The 25,971-nt window shown below is 36.2% G+C and overlaps 5 protein-coding genes across 10 annotated transcripts in view; 3 read left to right on the plus strand and 2 right to left on the minus strand.

Moving 5' to 3' along the window:
- The window catches only part of LOC143720990 (ankyrin repeat and SOCS box protein 15-like), a 6,336-nt gene extending 3,335 nt beyond the window's left edge, over positions 1-3,001 (plus strand). The window contains exons 8-10 of one of the 2 annotated variants that reach the window (XM_077211013.1): positions 588-1,152; positions 2,211-2,415; positions 2,645-3,001. In XM_077211013.1, the coding sequence (XP_077067128.1) occupies positions 588-1,152; positions 2,211-2,415; positions 2,645-2,778 (904 nt within the window). In that variant the 3' untranslated portion in view covers positions 2,779-3,001. The remainder of the gene's footprint in view (positions 1-587; positions 1,153-2,210; positions 2,416-2,644) is intronic. The other variant, XM_077211014.1, reaches the window with a different exon arrangement.
- Positions 1-5,038, minus strand: part of iqub (IQ motif and ubiquitin domain containing) — a 26,084-nt gene extending 21,046 nt beyond the window's left edge. Inside the window, exons 1-2 of one of the 2 annotated variants that reach the window (XM_077211009.1) lie at positions 4,434-5,038; positions 850-993 (exon numbers count right to left, since the gene is read on the minus strand). The gene's annotated coding sequence lies outside the window, so the exon portion shown is untranslated. The remainder of the gene's footprint in view (positions 1-849; positions 994-4,433) is intronic. The other variant, XM_077211008.1, reaches the window with a different exon arrangement.
- On the plus strand, positions 3,914-10,944 carry LOC143720991 (ankyrin repeat and SOCS box protein 15-like). Of its 2 annotated transcripts, none has more exons than XM_077211016.1 (10): positions 3,914-4,029; positions 4,440-4,535; positions 4,637-4,674; positions 4,816-4,947; positions 7,940-8,098; positions 8,169-8,414; positions 8,547-8,718; positions 9,204-9,732; positions 10,207-10,360; positions 10,483-10,944. In XM_077211016.1, exons 2-10 carry the CDS (start codon positions 4,444-4,446, stop codon positions 10,653-10,655), a joined length of 1,695 nt encoding a protein of 564 aa, XP_077067131.1. In that variant the 5' UTR covers positions 3,914-4,029; positions 4,440-4,443; the 3' UTR covers positions 10,656-10,944. The 2 variants fall into 2 exon arrangements, with proteins under 2 accessions (XP_077067131.1, XP_077067130.1); XM_077211015.1 differs by lacking the exon at positions 3,914-4,029 and adding an exon at positions 4,118-4,189.
- Positions 10,945-12,243: 1,299 nt separating this feature from the next.
- On the plus strand, positions 12,244-16,268 carry lmod2a (leiomodin 2 (cardiac) a). 2 transcript variants are annotated; one of them, XM_077211048.1, is made up of 3 exons: positions 12,244-12,616; positions 13,482-14,678; positions 15,359-16,268. In XM_077211048.1, the coding sequence occupies exons 1-3, from the start codon at positions 12,371-12,373 to the stop codon at positions 15,380-15,382; spliced, it is 1,467 nt and encodes a 488-aa protein (XP_077067163.1). In that variant the 5' UTR covers positions 12,244-12,370; the 3' UTR covers positions 15,383-16,268. The 2 variants fall into 2 exon arrangements, with proteins under 2 accessions (XP_077067163.1, XP_077067162.1); XM_077211047.1 differs by lacking the exon at positions 15,359-16,268 and having other exon boundaries at positions 13,482-14,882.
- Positions 15,841-25,971, minus strand: part of wasla (WASP like actin nucleation promoting factor a) — a 37,565-nt gene continuing 27,434 nt past the window's right edge. For both annotated transcript variants that reach the window (XM_077211049.1, XM_077211050.1), the window contains 4 exons: positions 21,792-21,945; positions 19,760-20,274; positions 18,601-18,706; positions 15,841-16,940 (listed from right to left, as the gene is read on the minus strand). In XM_077211049.1, the coding sequence (XP_077067164.1) occupies positions 16,879-16,940; positions 18,601-18,706; positions 19,760-20,274; positions 21,792-21,945 (837 nt within the window). In that variant the 3' untranslated portion in view covers positions 15,841-16,878. The remainder of the gene's footprint in view (positions 16,941-18,600; positions 18,707-19,759; positions 20,275-21,791; positions 21,946-25,971) is intronic.

A 25,971-nucleotide genomic window follows, 5' to 3' on the forward strand; every position in this document is an offset into this window, starting at 1 on the left:
CACATTTAAAAAAAAAATTGTTTGGATTTATTTGTCTTGAGGCTAATTTTACAGCTTGCATTTCATGTATTATAAATAAATACAATTAGATAACATTTTCACACCTTCTACAAAAATGTATTTACCTTGTTTTTCGTCTTATTTTCCTTTTTATTTTCCAGTGAAAATGAGCAAGAAAAAGAAAAAAAAAATTATTAGGGGAAGAAATTATAGCTGTGGTGGGAAACTCAGAGCCCTTAAAGGGACATGGTGATGAATAAAAATATGAGATGGGAGGTAAACTTATATTTCAAGTTATATTTCAACATTTATTTCCATAAATGTTTTTGATGCGACCATCACCATGTCACTTTAGGGGCTCCGTAGGAAAAAGAATGTTGTAATTTTTTCTAAATCTAAAATGGCATGGGGGGTTCTTCATTTAAAGACAACATAAAACTAATTTATTGTTTTAAATAAAATCAACCCCAGGGATATGAAAAAAGTTCCTGAAATTGAAGAAACCCCCATTAACATTCAAAGTAAAAGTGATCAAAACAACTCAGATGGGAACTTGCTTACCTGCATCATACCAATTCTATTTACAGTGTGTTAAAAATACTACTATCAGTGACAAGCAAGAAAGCTATCATTGAATCTGGCCAAAGTCCAATACACTCAGCTGCAGATGGAGGTCATGTGCAGTGCCTACAGCTCCTGATTGACAGAGGTTTTGATGTGAACGCTCTACTCGACCGAACCATCTCCGACAATTACAACGACATGCGTAGGAGCGCCCTTTACTTTGCCGTCTCAAATGGAGATTTGACTTGCATCGAGATGCTGTTGAATGAAGGAGCCAAACCTGACCTTGATCCCCTGCACTGCCTCCTAGTGGCGGTGAGAGCTGGGAGGTATGAGATTGTCAAGATGCTCCTCGCTAAGCAGGCGGATGTGAACTGTTACTTCACAGTGATCAGTGACACAATATTTCCCACATCTCTACAGTACTGCCTGAAGGATGAGAAGATGATGCGATTACTTCTAAATAATGGATATAATGTAGACAAATGTTTCCATTGTCACCATGATTACCATTTCAAGTTTCCTTGGAAGGACTTACATGCACATAAACCATGTTGTGTCATATGTGATGGAGAAGACAAAATATCTGTGAGTTTTGGGTCTGACTATAGGCTAAAAATCTTACAATAACAACATTTTGGCACAAAGTTCAGTTCCAAAGAATACACAGACTAAGCACGCTCCCAACTTATTCCAAATAGCAGCATTATGATACCTTCTAAGATACTTTTCCAATGTCCTTTCTCCTATTAGCAGTCATAGTGTCCCTGTCACACAAGTTGCCTCAAACACCACCTCTCATTGAAAATGAACTTTCAGTTGGTATCTAATCACCAGTTTTGAGAAAAGTTACTTTTCAAAGTAATCCGTTACAATACTGTGTTACTCCATAGAGGCCCTGAAATACTCACTGGGAAGGTTTTTTTCGTTCTTTGCTTAATTATTTTTTTCCTTTAAATTCACGTGAAAAAAGGTGGAGCCTCAAAGTACACCTACTTTTACGTAATCGCCACAGAACAATAGTTGTTTGAAGGTGTTTACCAGCAAGCCATTTCAAACTCGCAAAACAAACTTAATTTTGGCCTGATTTAGTTTGTTATGATGTTTCAAATAGTTCGTTTTTGATTTCACTTGAAATATGTCAGAGCCTTAAAGTAACTAATTATGTTACTTGGTTACTTTTTATGGAAAGTAATGCATTACATTACTTTATTTTTTACTTTTTCTTGTGTCAGCTGGCTGTAGTCTTTTTCCATCAAATATAACAATCACTGGCTGCAGACCATTAGGTTTTGGAACATGAATTAACTTGATTTATTTATTTAGTAATATTTAACAAAAAGGTTTGATTTGTTGACATTAGTTAATGCATTAGGTATCACAGAATAACAATGAAAAAAAACCCTCTAATGGAATTTCAACATATACAAGTAGTATAAATTAAAATGAGTTCATGCATAATGAACGAACATGAGTTAACAAATCAACAATATTTAGAAATAAACATTAACCGAGAATAATAAATGCTGTAAAATTGTTTTTCAGTTTTAGTTTATGATGCCCAATTCGTTAACTAACTGAACCTTATTGTAAAGTGGTACCATTTATTTTATAATACTAAATTGTTAATGTTATTACATTTACAGTGCTTCATGGGAGACAAAACTTCACTTGTTTATGTTGCCTTTACATCACAGTTCTGTGACTTCTTAAGTTTGTGCTGCCTGGTTGATTTATCTGGACAAGTGGTACTGATCCTCCTGGACTACGTCAACCACGTTCACATTTGTTCACATCTCAGATGTATCCTGGAGAAACAAAAGGAGTGGGCAGAGATATGCACCATCTTGAGTGAGTTCACTGGGTTCCCTTTTAATCATTTATTAGTTTAGCCGGTCTTTCTTGACATATGGAAGTCACATTCTGGGTCATATGAAGAAACTTAAACTAACAGCTTATAGTCCCAAAATGAATAAATGCATGTTAGACGATAGTACCTGCTATATCACCTTTCTAGAAACAGATCAATGGTTCTCTAGTCTCGGGGAATACAGACTAATAGTTTTTGAATTTGTTTCAGACAACCCACGATCCCTGAAGCAGCTCTGTCGTCTGGAAATCAGAAAAACATTGACCGTTAAAAGACTCCGTAATACCATTATAATGGATTCCTTTCCACCTCCGATTAGAAATTACCTGCTGTACAAGGAATAAGAACTGACATTGTCAGTTATATAAATTAACTGATATATTAAAAAAAAAAAACTTCCTACAATAACTATTTAAATATCAAGTTCCTCTTTTCCATATCGAGTAATTTAAGGATTAGGTTTTAAAACACAAATAGTATTTTATAATGTTAATTGTATTCATGCTACATATCTTGTGATTGATCTTGCAACTGTCTGGGATATTAAATAAAATGTATTTTCACTCATACGATAGTGCCAGTGTATTATCATCAAGCCAGTTGTGCTGTCATTTTTTCTTTGTTTCAGCAGCTAAACTCAGAGGCTTTTGAGGCAGAACAAAACTCTATTTTTGTTCTCCATTCATTATCATTATCCCTCATCCTACTCTTTCCATTTTTATCCTCAAAATTTTCTTTAAACCCTCCATTTTTCATAGACCATACAGTCATAATCACCAACCTTGTAATTTCATGAGCCTATGCGTTTATAAACATCTTTATGCTGTTAATTAGTAAACTCTCATTTATATTTATGTTCACATTCGTAGTTATTCTTTCATAATACAACCTCATAAAGGCCATTTTTACTCTATTCATTCCGGTGTGCATTTGAGCATGCACACCGAAAACTAACACATTGCTCAAGGCCTGTAAAAGATTAAACATTAAGACAATTCGAAGCATTTTTTTCAAGGTTTCTTCGAGCCACTGTATAAGACTTTCCAAGATTCCTCTAGTTATTCATTGAACACATGGTGGTTACAATGCAGTGCTTGGGATTTCCCCAGCTGCAAAGTTATACCTGCACTGTATACAATAAATCAGTAGCTGCACTCTGTACGGGTCAATTACATTTACAGAAGGCTGTAAAAATTGCCTGAAGACTGTATGCAGAAGTTGAAAAGTAGTTGAATTGCCATAATTGGTATTTGGTGTATTCAAATAAAAAAGGTAGTTCTTAAATTATTAATTTCAGCCATAAAATCCAATAGCAGGTGCTTAACTGCACCTGTTTTAAAAAATATTTTAATGCACACACACACATATTATATATATATATATATATATAAAAAATCAAGTGACCATGTGGTCATTTGTCACTTGACTAACTGTGTGCATGGCAAAGACCAGAGCAGGTGAATGCCAAATTTAGATGCATGTCTGTTGCTGTTTTTGGCCTGGAAAGGGGGGCTCTCAAGCTCAGATTGGGTGCAGCTGAAGTACTGGCACAGCAGTGCGAGACGCGTGATTTCACGGGAACTGTATTTCATAAGGTGAGATTAGAGCCTTTGTTTACTGTTCGGTGAAGCGTGAATGATTCATTGGAAGAAGTGTCGGTTGTGCATGCCCTGGTTCAGCATTTCTTTGAAACGAACGCAAAGTTCGTTTCTAGCTGTGTATAAATGTAGAAGTTATCCTATGAGAAGTAAAAATGTAAATGTTATGTGAAAACAACTCATTTGAAAAAAACTACAGCAGAATTGTCTTTCTGGAAACTGACTGGTCACTCCAACCTTTCTATTATATGGCTAAAGTGTCATATGAAAGCATTCTGAGAATTTCTTTTTGGTTAAAACAATATACTTGACATCAAAGATGACTTATAACACATAACCAGAACAATATAGTGAAAACATTCTATAACTCTGCACGTGTTCACATAAAAGCTTTTATTTACCTCCAGGACAATGGATGGGTCAGATGAGGAAGATGAGCTTCTTGACCCTGCAATCCAACTGTGCATTCAGGAATCGTGGAAAGACATCGCCTCCCTCGGAAGGTGTGATGTTCACATAAGAAGTTGCCTTTTGGAATCTTGAAAGCAAATATCTTAGAAAATGTTATTACCAACTACTTTTTCTATCCTGCACATAAATCCAGTGTGGAACATCAAAAGATCTTGGATGCAATATTCCGAGGTGAAATTTCCCTCCAGAATTTATGCTTGCTGTAATTCAAATATGTTGAATGGAAAATACACATCAAAAAGTACATTTTATTTGGGTGAATTACAATTAGCTACGTTGCTAAGTGCAAGGTCATTTCATCTGGCCCCACAGGAGATCTCTTTGCTCTGCAGGAGCTGTCCGATTATCCTGCTGCATTCACTGAGATGGATACCAAGGGGTGGTACCCAATTCATAGGGCTGCTGTCCAGCAGTCTGTGCAGGTGCTGGAGATGGTACTTTATGGTGAGCTAGAGTAGAAAGTCCACTCCTGTAGTTTTCAACTTTTATACATTTCAAATGATGCGAATGCTGTTTCAATAAGTAAATTTTAGACACAATACAAGTTACTCTGACCATTTTTGCTTTGCCAGTGATTATATTATAATATTTAATATAATATAATATTAATTATAACAATATTTCCAATCAAAGCCATATAATCAACCGTTGCATGTTTCAGAGTAGGATATGTCTACATTAATTACGTCTAAAAATGGTATTTTCTTTTTAAAATGCTTTTATATCCACACAAGCGTTTTCAAGCATATTCCAAAAGTTTCTCGTCCACACTGAAACACTGGAAAACGCTAAAATAATCTTACCATGTATGTGTACGACGTAATAAAAGCTCAATGAGATGATTCCGAGAGACCAGGCATAACGTTATTCTTCTAGCACAATTATTTTATTAACAAAATATCCCACCATTTACCTGGTTGCACTCAATCGCCATTCCATGTACAGTCTAAAACACCTCAATAAATGTTTACAGGAAGTAAAGTAAATTTTGCGAGTAAAATCTTTGCAGGAACATATGAAGATTCATAGAAAGTAGGCTAATATTTATCTTTAGCAACACTGTGAAAGTGAACAACACAGGAACATACCGGTATGAACATGGCTTTCTATTGGTACAATTTATGTCATATTACTAAACATGCATTATCGTTTTCAGATACCTCCATTTTAACAGTACACACTAAGGCCACGTTTACACTCCAGGTCTTGATGCCCAATTCTGATTTGCTGACTATCCAATTGTTTTGGCGACCAGCTTACGTCTTTCAAAAGTGACCCATATACACTACACTTGTTGAAACAACCCAAGGTAGATGTTCAGTTTGTTTTTTTTCCTAACTGACGCCTGTTAACCAATCATGAACTGGTAACCGACAAAAAAAAAAAAAAAAAAAAAAAGGTGGTTTAGGGTTTAGTTACCCTGTATACACCATGTTAAAATAGAATTAAATTAAAGTAGAAAGGATAAGTATGGATCTGTGACCCATTAAAAAAACAAAATTAGTTGTTCAGGGGTTTAGTTTTACATCCGCAAATAGCAGCATAAATACAACATCGATATACATTGTCACGCAATGTATATTTACCTGTAGCCTATACACTCACCTAAAGGATTATTAGGAACACCATACTAATACTGTGTTTGACCCCCTTTCGCCTTCAGAACTGCCTTAATTCTACGTGGCATTGATTCAACTAGGTGCTGAAAGCATTCTTTAGAAATGTTGGCCCATATTGATAGGATAGCATCTTGCAGTTGATGGAGATTTGTGGGATGCACATCCATGTGGTTCCACCACATCCCAAAGATGCTCTATTGGGTTGAGATCTGGTGACTGTGGGGGCCATTTTGACTCATTGTCATGTTCAAGAAACCAATTTGAAATGATTCGAGCTTTGTGACATGGTTCATTATCCTGCTAGAAGTAGCCATCAGAGGATGGGTACATGGTGGCCATAAAGGGATGGACATGGTCAGAAACAATGCTCAGGTAGGCCGTGGGATTTAAACGATGCCCAATTGGCACTAAGGGGCCTAAAGTGTGCCAAGAAAACATCCCACACACCATTACACCACCACCACCAGCCTGCACAGTGGTAACAAGGCATGATGGATCCATGTTCTCTTTCTGTTTACGCCAAATTCTGACTCTACCATCTGAATGTCTCAACAGATATCGAGACTCATCAGACCAGGCAAAATTTTTTCAGTCTTCAACTGTCCAATTCTGGTGACCTCTTGCAAATTGTAGCCTCTTTTTCCTATTTGTAGTGGAGATGAGTGGTACCCGGTGGGGTCTTCTGCTGTTGTAGCCCATCCGCCTCAAGGTTGTGCGTGTTGTGACTTCACAAATGCTTTGCTGCATACCTCAGTTGTAACGAGTGGTTATTTCAGTCAAAGTTGCTCTTCTATCAGCTTGAATCAGTCGGCCCATTCTCCTCTGACCTCTAGCATCAACAAGGCATTTTCGCCCACAGGACTGCCGCATACTGGATGTTTTTCCCTTTTCACATCATTCTTTGTAAACCCTAGAAATGGTTGTGCGTGAAAATCTAAGTAACTGAGCAGATTGTGAAATACTCAGACCGGCCCGTCTGGCACCAACAAGCATGCCACGCTCAAAATTACTTAAATCACCTTCTTTACCATTCTGACATTCAGTTTGGAGTTCAGTAGATTGTCTTGACCAGGACCACAACCCTAAATGCATTGAAGCAACTGCCATGTGATTGGTTGATTAGATAATTGCATTAATGAGAAATTGAACAGGTGTTCCTAATAATCCTTTGGGTGAGTGTACATTCTGAATGTAATATCCTAATAAAATGTGATTTTTATACAACTTGATTTGACGTCATTTGCCACCGTGGCTTTTTCTATATTATACAACTTGCATTGACATGGGAATATCTGATCTGTACGCTTACATGGTAGACGTAAAAGCACATTAATTCCACATCTGAATGAGGCGTGAAACTGATCTGAGAATATAGGAATCCATGTGCTTTTTTACTGCTTACATGATCACAGGTCATATCCGATCTGCGTCACATTAGAATCGGAATTATGTCACTAAAACCATGCAATGTGAATGCGGCTAAAACACTTGGGAGAGCATCTACAAAGAACATCTTTGTACATCTTTGAACATCAGTTTTAGCAGGCCAAAAATGCTGACTCAGTGTGGATGGAAGGCAAAAGGTAAAAGTTTTGACGTAGCCCGAATTAGTTGAGTAAATGATTCAATGACTCACTCATAAGTCACTAGTTTTGTTCCTGAATTAATAATATTTTTTGAACAAATCATTTGAGTGAATGATTCAGAAACTCATTGGCAATGACAGTGACGTTACTGAATTAACAAAAAAGACTGTTTCAAGTTCAAGTTTTAAATCCGATATATACATTCATACACTCAGTGGTTTGGTTGAAAAGCTTCTTACAGGTTGAGTTTAGAGGAGGAAACCGCAGATGGAGAAACACCACTGATTTTGGCGACTCAAGCTGGGCTGATGGAGATTGTTAGGACACTGGTTGAGCATGGAGCTTCACCTAATAGGATCAACAGCAAAAATGAATCTCCTTTATTATTGGGTAGGTTCTTATTTGCAATTTATATAGTGTCTTTAGTGCATTTGTAATAAATTCCTGTTTTGTTTTGGAGCTGTAAGAACAGACTCATTTGAAATCGCCTTTACACTTATATCACGAGGAGCATCGGTGAACCAAGCATGCCCGAAAAAGTGGACGGCCATTCATGAGGCAGCCAAGTTGGGCTGTACCGACATACTTACGCTCCTGCTGCAACATGGAGGAAACGTTTCGGAGACAGACGAGAATGGAGTGACGCCCATGGGAATTGCAGCAGATTATGCACAAGCCGAAGCACTAGACATCCTTATTCACTACGGTAATACTGGTATTTCTAAGAAAAAACAGAGGATGTTACTTGATATTCACAAAGGAAGAATGCAGTAACACCATTATACATATAACTTAAACCAGTAAATGATGAACAGAATGATGTCCTCCGCACCAACAGGTGGAGATGTAAATGCTCAGGCACCAAATGGAGATAGTGTGCTATTTGATGCTGCTGGTTCTGGGAATCCTGACTGCATTGAGCTTTTACTTCAACATGGGGCAGATCCTAATGTCGCTAGTCTATCCCTGCAGCTTCCAATCCACTGTGCAGCATACAAAGGGCATTACCTGTAAGTTCTAAGTAATATGCAACTACTTTGGTATTTATGTCACCCCTGATCTCGAACTTAAGTTATATTGAATTTTGGAACTGGAAGCCGACTAGAGACAGGACTAGCATTGAATGTTTTGTCTGGAGACAACAAATCTGATCAGAATTCAATACATTTCACTGTATATACTACTGCTTACCACTAGAGGTTTTGAACTCTAACCCAGTGGTTCTTAACTCTGGCCCTCAAGGTCCACTTTTCTGTAGAGTTTAGCTCCAAGCCTGATCAAACTCACCTGCCTGTAACTTACTAGTAATCCTGAAGACCTTGATTAGCTTGTTCAGGTGTGTTTGATTAGGGTTGGGCTTAGCTCTGTGGATCTCAAGGGCCAGAACCGAGAACCGCTACGCTAACCCTATGTATTAAATTTTGATGAGTAATTGTCCCACCATTTTAATTTTCTTCAGAAATTTTTTAAAATCAAGTTGTACAATCTCTTCCAGTGCCTTGAGAATGTTAATCCCAGTAACCACAAAGAGAGCACTCCATCTCTCAGGCCAGAGCCCAATTCATGCAGCTGCAGATGGAGGTTATGTCCGATGTCTGGAGCTCCTGGTGGACAAAGGTTTCGACGTCAATGCTCTTCTAGACACGCATATTTCTGATAACTATGGGGACATGCGAAAGACCGCCTTGTACTTTGCGGTCTCCAATGGAGATGTGACCGGCACCCAGTTGCTGTTAAATGCTGGAGCCAAAACGGACCTGGATCCTCTGCGCTGCCTCCTAGTGGCGGTAAGAGCTGGGAGGTACGAGATTGTCCGCATTCTCCTAGCCAGCCAAGCAGATGTGAACTGTTACTTCACAGAGATCAATGACACAGTGTTTCCCACTGCCTTACAATACTGCCTGAGGGATGAGATGATGATGCGAATGCTGTTAAATGGTGGTTATGATGCAGAAAAATGCTTCTGTTGTCCTCACGATACAACATGGGGTCACTCCTCAGAACACACCAGTGAGAAGATTCCAGTAAGTTCACCACTAAGGCTCTGTTCCAAATCCTAGCAAGTTGCCAATGTATGCGCATTCCAAAAGTTTGTTCCATAAGTAAAAGTTCAAATCAACCCAAGACGATGGACAAAGTGTTTTTTGTAAGTGTATAATCATTGAATACTTAAAAATCGAATTAAACTATTTCACACAATATATGCTGCTTGAGATTGTGACATTAGCTTAGCAACATGCTAATAGCAAACTATTGAAATCAATTTTGAGTTAAATCTCCTGCATACTTTTACGAGCTGATTTCTATAAAGCATTCCAAATATTTTCCAATATTTGAATTTTTATACTATTAAACATTATTTCGGAAATTAACAACAAGCCTTAGAGAAACAAGGTAAAATGTATTTTAAGCTAACTTACATCTGATGGAAATTTGTTTTATTCTGTATATGTGGCCTATGTATCCTTACTTCTGTCTCTATCTTCTGTTGCATGTAGTTATGTGATTTCATCAGCGTCTCTTGGCTAGTACAGTTCACTGGAAGAGCTGTGCGGGTTCTCCTCGACTATGTCAATCATGTTCCCATTTGCTCCAAGCTGAAAATGGTTCTAAAGAAGCATAAAGAGTGGGCTCAAATTACAGAAATGTTGGGTGAGTAGTATAAATAGTTCTAGCATGGACACTTAAACTACACTTACAAAAATATGAATGTATAGCATTAGATTCAAACTTACAGTAATTAAAACAATGTTTTCTCATGGATGTAATCCCAGGGAGTCCTCGTTCACTACAACACCTATGCAGACTAGTCATCAGGAGAGAGATGACCCCACGAAGGCTGGGCGACCCAAAGTTCATAAACTCGGGTCCATTCCCACCAGGACTGAAAAGCTACTTGATGTACAAAGAATATGACTTATATGGAAGAATCATATGTCAGGAGTGATGGTCTCTTCTCAAGGTAAACGTTAAGGAGGAAGCACTTTGAATTTTATTCAAAAATTAACAAGGTTGACATGACCAGATGTTTCGCTAGTTGTCCATCATGAGATCAAACAAACTTAAAAGTGTGAGTGAAGCGTTTTTAACACTTCACACTACAACGTAAATCTTGCATCACTTCAAAATGACTTTGCGGCCAAAGGAATGTCTTGGTGCTGTTTGTGCAATTAAATAATGTTCTAACTGTTGACAAAACATGTTTATATCAGATAAAAATAAAAGGGTTGATGCCATTTCTATGAATTCAGGCTGCTTTCTACTTGGTGCCACATACAAGTGTACAAGTGGTGTTTATTTTGTCTATATAGTTGACCGTGTGATTACATGCATCAGCACTGCTAAACTGTGGTTCTAGAATGACCTGCATAATCACAATTAAAGTAACTAAAGCAGGTCATATCTGTTTATAACTTTATGCCCTTTTAACATCAACAATCATGTTCGGAAACCTGTCAAAGTGAAACCTTTGACATATGTATTTTCACAATCTCATCACCCAACCTTTTGATAAACTATCAGAAACATTAGACATATTTGTAGTTTACGGTGTACTTATCTGTGCCTGTTCAAGGTCATCTGATAAAGATGGTTGTGATAACTTTTGAAAAGTGTAACCAAATCATGACAGTGGAATGTATGTTGGTTCTTTGGTTCTCAGGTCATGAACTGTCTACCTTACTATGCCATGAATGGTTATCAAAAAGTCTCAATATTGCATAATGACAACTTTCATGAAATCAGTTAATTTAGGTATACCAGACACAAATAGGTAGACCAGATCTTCACCAGACCTTTAAATTATGGACAGCATCAGATACTGATCTAATGTCGAAAATCCCCTAAAAATACCCTTATGCATGAGACAGCCCTCCTTGGCATGTTCATCATAACATCTCTTACATAACACATTTAATAATACAAACTTAATATTATATTATTATTATATGGAATCCGACCTTTGGACTTTCACAGACTTGGACTTAGCTTTAAATTATATCACTGTTAAAAAAAAAAAAGTCAGCATTTGGGAGACTATGTACAGCAATTTATTCACAATTCAAAAAATAATTTATTATTATTGGTTAAATCGAATGTGCAATTGGGGTGAAAGGCAAGTTGGACTGACGTAAGAAAAACAAAACTGTAAAAATCAGATATGTTTCCATTTTATTTGTACATATGAAAATGCCCCAGGCTTGAACAAAATGAAAAATGTCAATTCAAATGTGATTTTTGCCAAAACAAAAATGTCAAACATAATACACATATATAATATATAGACCAAAGTATTTGGACACCACACCTGTATGTGGTTATCTAGCATTTAACTTCGAAACCATTGGCATTAATGGGTACTTAACACAAATTAGATTAGACTTTTAGTGATCTCCTTAAAGGAGCAGCTCCTATGGTGTTTTTGACATGCCTCGCCACTACAAAATAAACTCACATTCTTCATGTAAGCTAATCTTGGTGTCCCCGTGGATAGACACCATCATATGCAGATACTCTGTTCTGCACCCTCCTCCCCTTAAGTTCCTCCACCAGCTTCCCAGATTAGACAAACAGTGCATCTAACCCACACACAAACTCATACTAATCCCAGATACAAGTCAGAGTAACAGTTCATGCACACCAAGGAGACATAAGGTTATAAGTATGAGCAACTTTGGGTACCGAAAAGAGCTTGGAAAGTATGAGGACATAGATGAAGATAAACTTCTGGCCTCCCTGACCAGCGAGGAGCTCCAGAAGCTGGAGAAGGTTATGGCTGAAATGGAACCGGATGAGAACATACCCACTGGGCTAAGGCAGGAGGACCAGACGGCCAAGCGGCCAACGGGCACTTTTTGCCAAGAGGCTCTGCTGAAGTACTGGGAGGACGAGACTCACAGAATGCTAGAGGTAGGGTTTGAATGCAGCAATTGTATAATGTTTAAACTTTGAGGTACAAGTTAAATTACATTTTTTAGAGTTTGGTCAGTACCCTTTGTAGGGTGCTGGCCAAGTGACAAGTTGCATACCCCTAACGGTACTGTTTGAGGTATTCTGAGAGAGTATCTGCATCCACAAAACAATATAAAATTATGTCTATATTTGTGTAGGAATCAAAATAGACTTTCTTAATGGGAACTCAAGAAGTCCCATTTCTATGAGAGGTCTCCACAAGCTGGGTCCCAGCTCGGGGATGAGAAAATCAGCAGCTTCATAAAAGGATTAAGAATTAGTTTTTTCCCTTTATGAATTAAGTCTAAGTATCTTAAGTTGTCCACTGAGGACAGGCGTGTCCTAAATTCTGCTCCTGAAGGGTACTCCTGAAGACATTAAATACCTGGTTCAGGTGTATTTAATATAGGTTGGGGAAAAAAACTCTACTGGAAAGTACCTTCAAGGAGCAGGATTGGACATCGCTGTATTAGTGTTACAGTTAAGTCAGGACTGTCAAACTTAGCTCCTGAGTGTAGCTCACCCCTTGTTATAAGCGGTGATTTGTGGTATAATTAGGACTAGCTCACTTAAAGAACAGAGGAACTCAATGAGCAGTTCATAATTCAAAATATAGAAATAACTGCCATAAAACAGACATTTCTGTTTCTGTTGCCATTTCTTTAACAAGAGTACCAAAAACTGTGTAAGTGCAACATTGCCTCCATACAACATAGCTATTACTTGTGCAGTTGTCTCAGCTGTTGATAGTCTTTCTTAATTAAGACTCATTGCTTGAGGTATGCCAGTCCTCAACCTTGTTTTCCTTTCTATGGTGACACAGGACCGCATGGATGAGTGCCAGACAGATAAGAGCGAACAGGAATGTGGCAGTGAAGAGCCTGAGGATAATGAAGAGGAGGGAGAGCAACAAAATAAGGGGTTTAGAAAGGGGGGTGACGGGGAGAAAAAAGTTAGGTCAAGCAATTGGAACTTTGTGGAATTGGATTGCAAGGGGAATGGCATTAGCGGTCGAAAACCTAATGGCATCCATAAAGGTGCCCTCCACCATCACATTTCTCCAGATAGGCCAAGTGGTAATCCCACTGATATTGAGAAGACCTTGGAGAACATCTTGAGTAATGACACCTCTTTGAGTGAAGTCAACCTAAACAACATCGAGAACATATCCCAGGGGGTTTTAGTTAGTTTTGCTAATGCCTTAATCTCAAACACTCACGTTGAGGTTTTTAGCATTGCCAACACCCATGCGGATGACCAAGTAGCTTTGGCCTTGGCCAAAATGCTGAAGAAGAACTGCAGCATCACCAACCTTAATGTTGAGTCTAACTTCATCTCAGGCAAAGGTATCCTGGCTTTGATTGGGTCACTTCAGTACAACACCACACTGGTGGAGCTCCGATTCCACAACCAGCGGCATATCTGTGGAGGCCAAGTGGAGATGGAGATTGTGAAATTGCTGAGGAAAAACACTACCCTGTTGAAACTAGGCTACCACTTTGACTTACCTTGCCCAAGGATGAGCGCAACTGGCATTTTAACTCGCAACCAGGACAGCCAGAGGCAAAAGCGTCAACAGCAAAGGAAAGAGCAAGACAATTTGGAAAGAAGTAAAGAACAATCAAAGACATGGGACACTATGGACAACACACAGTCTTTTCAATTCCATATTTCGACAGACAAGGACACTACGCTAGTGAAGCAGAACTTGGTCTCTTCTCATTTACCACAACAACCTCACAGTCAGCCAAATAGTGTGAAGAATGTGCCGACTAGGAAAATTGCTGAAATGGTCAAGCAACAAGAAGAAACAGCAATTGATAGTGTAGGTCGAAACCAGGCAAATGCAAATAAAGGACACAAACTCACAGGGGACAAACATGGCAAGAACATTCAAGATGAAAAAATATTACCTTTGAGAAGAAAAGATGACAGAAATAATCTGGGAGGCACCCAGGGGTCAACACGTGATGATCTGCTGGCAGCCATTCGTGGCAGCAGCATTGGCACACTTCGAAGGGTAAGAGGTTTAACATTTGTCCAGGACATGGAGAAGCCAAGCCTTAAAAACACAGTACCTAAATATATTGCAATATAGCTGTACAGAATAGGAACTTTTAAACTAAGCGTGTGGTGAACACCAACCCTGCCAAATCAGGTATCTTGGAAATTGCACGCAAGAATTTAAGCAATAATTACATTTTATACCAAGAACTGAATGATTCATTCAGTGTTTGTCCTGGCTGACATCATTATGAAATCATATGAAATCATTAGCCAGGCAGTGGAAAACACTTCTATCAGCATGTAAATTCTAGTTCAAATTTAATAGATGGACATTTTTCTGGTGTAATGTACATGCTAATCTGTTTGAAAACATGCTATTCGAGGGTTTCAAAACAAGTGCTTATTTCTAATTTTCAATTAAAGTAAATTAAAGGATATTTTATGCAAAAAAAATTCTGTCATCTATTTACCCTCTTGTCATTTCATACCTGTATGACTTCAAAAAAAAGCGGTGTCTATAGTGTGTTCCACAGAAGAAAAACAAGTTTGGAACAATGTGAGGATGAGTAAATTAACAGTTTATTTTTGGGAGAACTATTCCTGGCTGTTTTCTGATAGATATGGGCTGTTTTCTGTAATATATTTGGTAGTTGTAACATTAAAATGACCAGCATTTTCTTTCTTTTTTTGCAGATCACCAATCATCATTGTTCCTGAGGTATGAAACTGATAAAATTAATCTATATAATAAATATAACAAATTAAAACTTTAGTTCTCTTTTCCAGTGTTGAAATTGACCTAGTTTTTTTATACATACTTAATACATACATTGGAAATATGCCTAATAGCATATTTCCAAATTTCTTTTCACCAACAAAATATTATGCTCAATAAGTTCAGTTTGGACAGCTGCTTTATAACTTGCATCATATGGTAAAAATAAAAAAGTTGACATTTAAATAGCTTTGAATAGTTGAAAGCTCATTCCCATAATTTTGATTCCGGATCAGTCATGCACTGGTTGGTTCATTCTGTTTGATTTGATCAAATAAATGTATCCAAAGAAAAAAGATGTACAGGTACACAAGTAAATATAAGACGGCAACACTAAAAGTTCAAATCTACAAGCACTGCAAAAATGTAGATTACTAAAAAAAAAGCACCACATCTCAGGTTTGTAAATATTACCATTTATTTAAGTATAGAATTTAGTGTTTTCATTCCACATTCCAACCCTTTTGTAAGATTTGATGTCAATTGTACAAATCTTTCAGCACTATCCTTAACAGACAAGGACAGACAATTCAGTTCAGACAGACAATACTGTTAAACCAGCATTAATTGTAACAAAAGGTTTGTTGTTTTCTCCATGACCCTAAATGTAGTTGTCAGTCAAGCATTGACCTGTAAAAGCTTCTAACAAATGTACTTTGTGAAGTGTTTTTTTTTTTTTTTTTTTTCTTTCTTGATATGACTGGAAATTCTATATTTGTGAATTGATGGCTTTTCACATTCAGGAGCAAGCTGTACCCATGAATTTTGCCGGTTTGAATTCACCGTATATTATTTTCTTGTTAATAAAGTGAAATCAAAAACTCCAAACTGTCTACTTTGTGATGTGCAATGTAGTGTAACGCTGATCGTGATTACCACAGAAATCATATTTAGTGTTCAGCCAATGTGTTCTCATCCTGCAGTGAATTTCCTTTTGTTATTCGTGCAAAAATATATATAGCCTCAATATATCAGCCTGGTGTACATTTACAGGGGAAACAATACAGGGGACATACATATTCTGATAGGAGAACCTCTTACCAAATCTAAGAATGCTAAACTAGGATTTGAATAAGAAAATCGAAGGTACAGAAAAGTAGGGTATGAAAATAGTGTTATCTAAATCATTAATCAACAATTAACTCCATCTCTCTTTCCCCACTCACAGGGAAACAAAAACATTCAGGTCAACAAATCATGAATCCTGGCATAAAACTTCACATGGTTATTCCAGGACATTATTTTACAGAGGATAAATGACAATACTTTACAGATTACATGAGGTATTGCACGGATTATTAAAAAAAAAGAAGCAAAAAGGCAACAAAAATATACAGCGATTTAGAAAAAAAGAAAAGAAAAAAAGAATGAGAGTAAAATTTGGGGAAGTGAGAATTTAGTATCATTTACTCTACTGGGTGGGGTTAGTGTTTCGGGATTAATCATCCCATTCGTCATCATCCTCAAAGTCTTCCTCATCGTCATCATCCTCATCTTCATCTGGGGGCCCAAAAAAAGATGTAAAAAACAACCGTAAATAACTCATTACTTACTGACAATGGAGCTCACGCTCATATTCAAGTTTACCAAATGAAAAAGGGCCTCAACGGACTTTAAAGGGTTAGTTCAACCAAAAATGAAAATTATCCCATAATTTACTCACCCTTGAAACCGTCCTAGGTGTACATGACTATAGGATATTTTTCTTACAAAAAGCATCGCTTCGCTTCAGAAGCCCTTTTTTAACCTTTTGAAGCCGTATGGATGCATTTTTTTTTGGGGCTTCAAAATCTCAGTTACTATCCACTCCCATTATAAAGCTTGGAAGAGCCAGGACATTTTTCAATATAACTCAGATTGTGTTTGGCTGAAAGAAGAAAGTCATATACACCTAGGATGGCTTTAGGGAAAGTAAATCATGGGATAATTTTCATTTTTGGGTGAACTAACCCTTTAAATGTACGGGTCCTTCTCAAAAAATTAGCATATTGTGATAAAGTTCATTATTTTCCATAATGTAATAATAAAAATTAAACTTTCATATATTTTAGATTCATTGCACACCAACTGAAATATTTCAGGTCTTTTATTGTTTTAATACTGATGATTTTGGCATACAGCACATGAAAACCCCAAATTCCTGTCTCAAAAAATTAGCATATCGTGAAAAGGTTCTCTAAACCTCTAGACCTTGGGGGACCTGCAGAAGCAGTGGACTGAGTCTGGAGTAGAAACATCCAGAGCCACCGTGCACAGGCGTGTGCAGGAAATGGGCTACAGGTGCCGCATTCCCCAGGTCAAGCCACTTTTGAACCAGAAACAGCGGCAGAAGTGCCTGACCTGGGCTACAGAGAAGCAGCACTGGAGTACCCACAGTCAGTGATGGTCTGGGGTGCCATGTCAGCTGCTGGTGTTGGTCCACTGTGTTTTATCAAGGGCAGGGTCAATGCAGCTAGCTATCAGGAGATTTTGGAGCACTTCATGCTTCCATCTGCTGAAAAGCTTTATTCTTTCTGTGTCTTACCCTCTTGCTTGAGGGTGTCAATGATGGCCTTCTGGACAGCAGTCAGGACGGCAGTCTTACCCATGATTGCGGTTTTGAATAATGAAACAGGCTGGGAGTTTTTAAAAGCCTCAGGAATCTTTTGCAGGTGTTTAGAGTTAATTAGTTGATTCAGATGATTAGGTTAATAGCTCGTTTAGAGAACATTCAACTTTTCATAATATGCTAATTTTTTGAGATAGGAATTTTGGGTTTTCATGAGCTGTATGCCAAAATCATCAGTATTAAAACAATAAAAGACCTGAAATATTTTAGTTGGTGTGCAATGAATCTAAAATATATGAAAGTTTAATTTTTATCATTACATTATGGAAAATAATTAACTTTATCACAATATGCTAATTTTTTGAGAAGGACCTGTAGATGTTGTGTTTAAAGAATGAAGAGGAAAAAGTGATAATCTGTCAGTTGAGCAAAATAATCTTTTAGTTGGACTAGTTTTAACTTGATACGCCATCAAAAAAGGAATGCTAGAGCATTTCTAGTATGTAAGCTCAAGTAATCATACTGGAACCGTCAAAACGAGGGGGAAAAAACTAAACAAATTTGCAGCCGTTGTTTAGGACAAACTTTTGAGAGAGTGAAAGAGGCACTTACCCGAGGAGTGGATGGCTTTGCTCCTCTTCTGCATCACCTCCATCAGAGCTCCAACAATGCCCGCTGACTGAGCAGGGGTGGGTGGTCCTGAGTCATTATCTGATACCTGAACATTCAAGAATATAGCAATCAGATAAACAAGAAGATTATATAATGATTGATTATTATAAACAAGTAAATGGAGATATGAGTTACACCTAAAGTGTCTGACTGCATTAAATTCGAAATATCAAAGCAATCTACAAGCAAATGATAATAGATCTTTCCTCAGAACTAACTGCTCTAACTTTTCTAACCTTCTCTATTTTATACAAACAAGTTTGAAAGAAACTTGCACACTGTTATGACAGTTGAGAAAGAGAAATTGGATGCGTATCATTATATTTTATATTAGATCAGTGCATTCGGTCTTAAAGTGACAGCAGGATATAAATACCTGAAGCTGTTTATGTCATTAATGGTAATCAAACAGCAAAACACAGCTTTAACAAAGATTAATCTATATTAAATTTATACAGTGAACACTATAGTGATATTTTACATTTTAAGCCTAATTATTCCATATCTGGACCTGAATACACTACAGTTAGACTTCATTTTTTAACTTTGTTATATACTGTATTTATCTAAGCTTGCGATTAATATAAATTTTTTACTGATCATTCACTTGCCTTTAATAATGTTTGAACTTTATTAGTTAGGCTAGTAGTTTTTGCTGTAGAATAGAAGTACTTAAAGTGTTTAGATTTGCCACCTCTCCCTCACATTTTTCTTTTTTGCTGATCTGAAAAATGATCTGATCTGTGAATCTAAAACCATAATATAATCCGAACCGTTAGTTTTGTGATCCACTGAACCACTAATTATAAATGTCTTTACTGTCACTTCTGATCAATTGAACGCATTGCTGAATAAAAGTAGTAAATTCTTACAATAATATATATATATATATATATATATAATATATATATACATATATATATATAAACAATTATATAGAGACAAATTAAATTCAAATATTCTGTGTACAGTTTTGAACTTTAATCGCCACAGGTAACTAGTTGTTTAAAACCCTTTTAAGCTAAATGACAGGTGAGCAGGCGATCTTTCACCATTTTCTGAGACGCATCAGGATGGGTAAAGCGTTTACACTCCTCACCGTTTTGAGCTGGATGCCCTGTCGAATCTGGTCGAGCAGCGCGTCACGTCCTGTGGACGACAAGGGCCTGTTGTTTTGCTCCACTTTCTTTAGCTGAGTGCCCTCCCTGATTTGATCCAGCAAAGCTGACTTCCCGCCCATGGGCGAGGGCGCTGATTCGCCGTGGCCTCCATCCACATCAGTAGGTGGTGGAGGTCCAGGAGGAGGTGGTGGAGGAGGAGGTGGAGAAGGGGCGGCTCCTCCAGATGAAGGTGGTGGTGGCGGGGGAGGTGGCATAGAGGCGGGGGCAGGTGGAGGGGGGGGTGGATGCCCTCTGCTGGGAGGTGGTGGTGGAGGCGCTCCCATACTTGGCCGGGATGGAGGAGGGGGAGGGGGAGCGCTCGTGGGTGCTCTTGAAGGTGGAGGGGGTGGTGGGGCTCCTCGCCCCCGCACTGGGGGTGGTGGAGGTGGTGGTCCGGAAGTATGAGGAGGGGGTGGGGGAGGCGGGCCGCCCCGCGAGGGAGGAGGTGGAGGTGCTGAAAAAGATTTGTTAGCATAAAAATAAATACATAGACTCCTCATGTATAGTATAGCTTAAAGACCCCATGAAACCAAAATCGGAATTTTTAATCCATGTCTATTAGCTTTGAAGCATCAGTACAATAGTGTACTCTTAAAAGTTGAAAATAAACTAGCAGATAGAGATATTATATATATATATATGTGTATATATATATAAATAATATACACACATATATATACTTAAAACTGTATATACTTAAAAAAATGTAACAACTGAATTACATAAATACTAAATTGTAAAAATTATGATAAAAAAAACTGAATTACATTATAAATAATTATAATAAAGAATAATAATGTGTTATTTATGATATTTTTAAAAATAGCAACACCACTTCCTTTAAAAGACTAACAGTATGATCACATTAATGAAATTTTGGTATATTTTTAGTATTTTAGTATATTTTTAATAGTAGCGATGTATGAAGCAAAACTTACACAGAAGTCAGAAGCAGCTTTCTGTTGGTCAGCACAGTGAATAGGCTTGAATCACTTCAACCTGCTGCGAAATTGGCGCCGCAAAATTGTTTGCCCTCACGTGAAATTTTTTAGATTGCATGGATTCCTACTGAAATGACTTGATTTCGAACTCGAAATGCTTGCCATTACTGTTCCACCCGCATTTGTTTTAGTAGGTTGTGATATTAGCCAATGGACCACTTACAGACACTTTGATGTCTACGTGTGTACCTTACCTTCCTGGTTCAACTAACACAAGAAAACAGTGTACCAATTTCATGGGGTCTTTAAAGCTGGAGCAAGACTTTTATTCTAGAGGAAGAACCCTACCAAAGTTTTGCACCACAAAAACACACCAATCAGCAACAAATGTCACTTCACACTTAACCTTCTCAAGGCATACTATTAAAAGATCAAACATGTTTTTAAAAGATCAACGCAAATACCTCATAAGGATTTTGAAACGTATCCACATATACACAAATATTCTCCCATAAAGTTGCATTAAATGTAGGTTAAACAGAACTCGGTTACACTTACGATCCACTTCAAAGTGTTCTTTGATCTTTCAGAACAACTCATGCCAATCTGCAAAAATTCAGACCTCTTATACATGCAAATCCGAGCATGAAACACACGTTCTACCTACCGCTACACCTGGGAGGACCTGAAGGAACACCACATGTATTGATCAAATATAGAAATCCTCAAACATGCACCCAACTTCTGTGTAAAAACGTTGGAGGAACAGGTTGCCAGCCAGCTACATTATTTTAAAATCATAAAATGATGATTTGGCCTTAGTAATTACTTGTGAATTTTAAGATTCATTTCAGAGAGAAAATTGTTAGTACGTCATTGTTTTTTGTCCGTAGTCAGAATGAAGTTGCCCTGGGAAAACGATTTTTGTTGATTCAGGCCAGACTTTCTGACAGCGTATATGGTTGATAGTCAGACATGTCAGTATTAGATGGTCACAAAGCGCAGGTGTTCAGTGCGGCGAGTGTCTCACCTTGTCTCCTCAGCTCATTCTTCACAGCCTCCACACCACCCTTCTTCTCAATGAAGTCGTAGATGACCTTAGACGTCTCCTTGTCTTTCAGCTGGGCCTCAGAGATGCCACACATGTCAAACAAGTTCTTCAGCTCTGGGTCCAAATTATTCAACTGCAAAACAAAACAAAGGTAAAGCAGTGAGACATTCCTTTTAATAACACTTTATAATAACTCTTAACGGATGATTGGCTAATATATATTCACATAGCTAGAAATATGAGATAACTTAAAAATCGCATAATGGTTACCAAATCATTATTTAACGTAAATTGAAATGCTTAAATCATATGATCATACACTTCTTAAAAATCTACAAATGATTTTGACAGATGGATTACAATGATTGAAAACTTCATTAATAAATCATTAACAAACATTATGTAATGCTTAAAAGATCATTAGTTAATATATGTTCAAATAGCTATTATATAACATGCTTGTTAATGTTTAAATGAACTTATCAAACATTACATAATGATCAACAGATCATTATTTAATGTAAATTTAAATGTCATTCAACTTTCAATTCATATGATCAAGCACTTTTTAAAAATCTACCAATGATTTAAACAGAATGTTACACAATGATTAAAAGCTTATTTGTAAATGTACATTTGGATGTTCAATAAACTATTAAAATGTCTCCTTGCTATTTTTTCCAAAATATTCATAATCATTACTTTTGCACGTGCTTTCCGGCAAGATTTATATAATTAACATAAACGTAAGATTAGTCGACTAATGGCTTAAATGAACGACTACTGGTCGACTAGAAAAATCTTTAGTTGGGGACATCCCTAGATAAATCTGATTCTCTTGCATAGAACTGAATGAAGAATAATACATTGATATTCTATATCATTTTAATATATTTTCTGTCCAATTTTGGTGTGTTACTATAAATTAAAGTGTTTTTTTTATTGGCTTGTATGTTTTAAATTCAGACTGAGTAAAGCTATTTAATTTAATTAAAAGTCTAATAATACAATTATATAAAAAAAACCTCTAAAAATAAGAAATTAATAGTTATTAAAAAAAAATTTGATTCAGAATTTTCGGTTTCATTTCAATTTTCATTTCTGTGCATCCCTAATTCTTACATTGTTCAATTTTCAATTGAACATCCGGATCATAGCTACCAAACACCTTTCTTTGTACATTTGTAAATATAAATAAGTGCATTAAGTAATATATGACCTGAAATTGAATGACATTAAAAAGGTCATAAATTGAGAAATCAAAATGTTCCTTTTTTGTCAGTCCAAAAACAGCTTTTACTAAAAACCAATCTCAGAAAAGGTCTTGTTTTGCATTTTGTCACATTATTACGTCAATGCGATGACAGACCGCACATCTGCAGAAGATCAACGCCTACTTCTCCATCTTTGCCTCTTTAGTCTTCTCGCACACGTCATGCAGAAGTAAATACGAGACAGACGCAAACACAGGATTACTCCAGCAACAATACAATAGAGGCATCTCTGAAGATTACAAGACATTTTAAAGAGCATATTAAGTCTTTGCATAGCCTTTCTTGTGATCCTAACATTACGAAAACGTAGACAAACTTTATTTTAAATGAAGTTGCAGTCTGATGCGGATTAGTTTTAAACAAGACACAGTTAAACAGGCTTTTAAGAGAGATGAAAAAAGATGATGTGCCTACATTGGATTTGACAGTAATGTCGCAACACACCAGTGTGAGTAACAGTATTTACCATGTGTCACTATTGCTTTGTCTGATACAGATTGCTTGATATGTACTGAGTATTTATACTGTAGTGCCGCAGTCAAACTGAATATTGTGATTTGCTTCGGCATTTATTGAATTATCGGATACAGAAAAACGCTTGTAGAGAACGATGCTTGTTGTTGTTTTTTTGATCCAAGCCCTTCGCTTTAATCCTGAATAAAAGCTTCAGTGAGGGACATCTGTTTCGTTTCCAGTAATTACAACACGTTTCATTTTATTTAAAATACGACACTGCAAAGACAATGTATAGAATTTTTTTAATTGGTCGAAAAGGATGAACTATGAATAGCTTATAAGGACTATGGCACATTTATTAATAATTCCCTTTACCAGAAACACCATAAGTCATCCTTTGCCAATTATAACTGTCATAACTATAAGTACTTAAACTAAAATTGCCACAACCAAGACTTATAAAGCATATGTAATACGCATAAATGTTTCACATTATTGGCAAATGTTTCAAGGGTTTCAAAATGTTTTTCAGCATCGAAAGTTGAAAGTTGAAAGTTTTCAAAACAATTCCACGTTTATTGGCAGTCCGGGGATGTTGAAAATTATTTTAATATGCAAAACTGTTACTGTATTACTTCTAAATTAGGATGTTTTTTGATATCAAAATATTGATGACATAATAATTGGAGCTCAGAGAACATTATAAAATAAACAATGCAGTTCATTAACCCTTTAAATGAATGTTAGCATTCACATATACATTAACAAATACGCTTTGAATCATTGTACAACATTTGATGTACAATATCAAAAAATTATCTTATATTTCTAGCTATTTGAGCATATATTAACTAATGATCTGTTAAGCATTATACGATGTCTGTTAATGTCTTTTTTTCTTCATATACAATAGTTTATAGTAGACACATATTCAACCAACACTGAAGGAACTGTTTTTTTACTAGATTTCATAAATTAAATACTAGTGCTTGCAAGGCAGCAAAAGAACATCTTAGGTAAAACTAGAAGTTTCTGTGAGAACACCATACAACATCACCAGGGTGTTGAGAGTGGTTGCAAGGGTGTTGCTAGGCAGTTGCTAATGTGTTCCAACTGGATTGGTTGGGTGTTCTGGGTGCTTTCTTAATGGTACAACTCAAAAATGTAAGTAAAATGGATTTTTTTTAGCCCTGAATTATGTCTGCTGGGCAAAACTATTAGCGCTCCTCTCCTCTATAAGCCGATTTATTTTGAGGTATCATTCATGTCCGCGTGGGAAAGTTATGTGGCAAAATTTTAGATTTAGAGTTAGGGGTTTGTTTAGATCACCAACCTTAAGTATGAGCAATAGTATTAGTGATGCTTGCCTTAGTAAGCACAACTAAATATAGATAGAGGGAGAAAAAGAGATATATTAATGATAATATGCAAAACGATGAATAAATGGATGCAAAAGCAGGAGGCCCAATCACATTCCAGTATGCAAACAGATGGAAGACAGCCAATCGTAACTCAGTCTGCAAATACCACCATCACTGCAGGTAAGTTTTTAAATGCTGAACTCTAAGTTAATGGCTTCACAGTTTCAACTTCAATTCAACTTCAATCTCTTTAGGTAGAAAATGAATTGAGCAAAATAACATGTAAAAAAACATTAATAAAAAAAAAAATTTTAAATAACATTTCAGGTGTAAGTTAAAGGCATTTTTAAACTTTAATCTTAAATATCTTTAAAGTCTATAGAAACTATATATATATATATATATATATATATGTATTTATATTTATTTATATATATATATATATTATTTTAAATTTTATTTATAAAAAATTATTCTTCAGGGTAAAACGTTTATAGTAACTAAAAATAGCATTACGTTTAAAATAAAATAAATTTAATTTTAAGATAAGTAAATACTTTTAAATATAACAAATTAAATATTTGATAAAAGATTTTTAAATAAGTAAAAATTAATACGGATTTTCAAAGTTTATAAAGTTACCATGTTTACAGAAACTAAAAAAAAAAAACACATTAAGGCTAAAATAAATAAAATATTTAATCTTAATTTCTTTAAAGTTATCAGGTTTATAGAACCTAAAAAACACACATTAAGGCTAAAATATATAAATACCATTGTTAAATAACTTTTTAAATTTAAAAAAAAATATTTTTTAAAGTTACAAACATTTTCAAGTGTAAGTCAACGGGTATTTTCAAACTTTAATCTAAAACTTCTTTAAAAGGTATAATGTTTATAGAAAAGAAAATAGCACATGTATGCTAAAATAAAAATAAATACATATTTCTTAAAGATAACCTTTTTAAGTGGAAGTTAATAGAAATTTTCTAAATGTAAGCTTACATTTCTTTAAAATTTAGAACATTTAAAGACACTTAAAATGTATCAAGGATAAAATAAATTTTA

This window comes from Siphateles boraxobius, unplaced genomic scaffold (genome assembly GCF_051911475.1).
Source record: "Siphateles boraxobius isolate OS27281-9 unplaced genomic scaffold, OSU_SipBor_1 65, whole genome shotgun sequence".
In the NCBI taxonomy this organism is placed as follows: domain Eukaryota; kingdom Metazoa; phylum Chordata; class Actinopteri; order Cypriniformes; family Leuciscidae; genus Siphateles; species Siphateles boraxobius.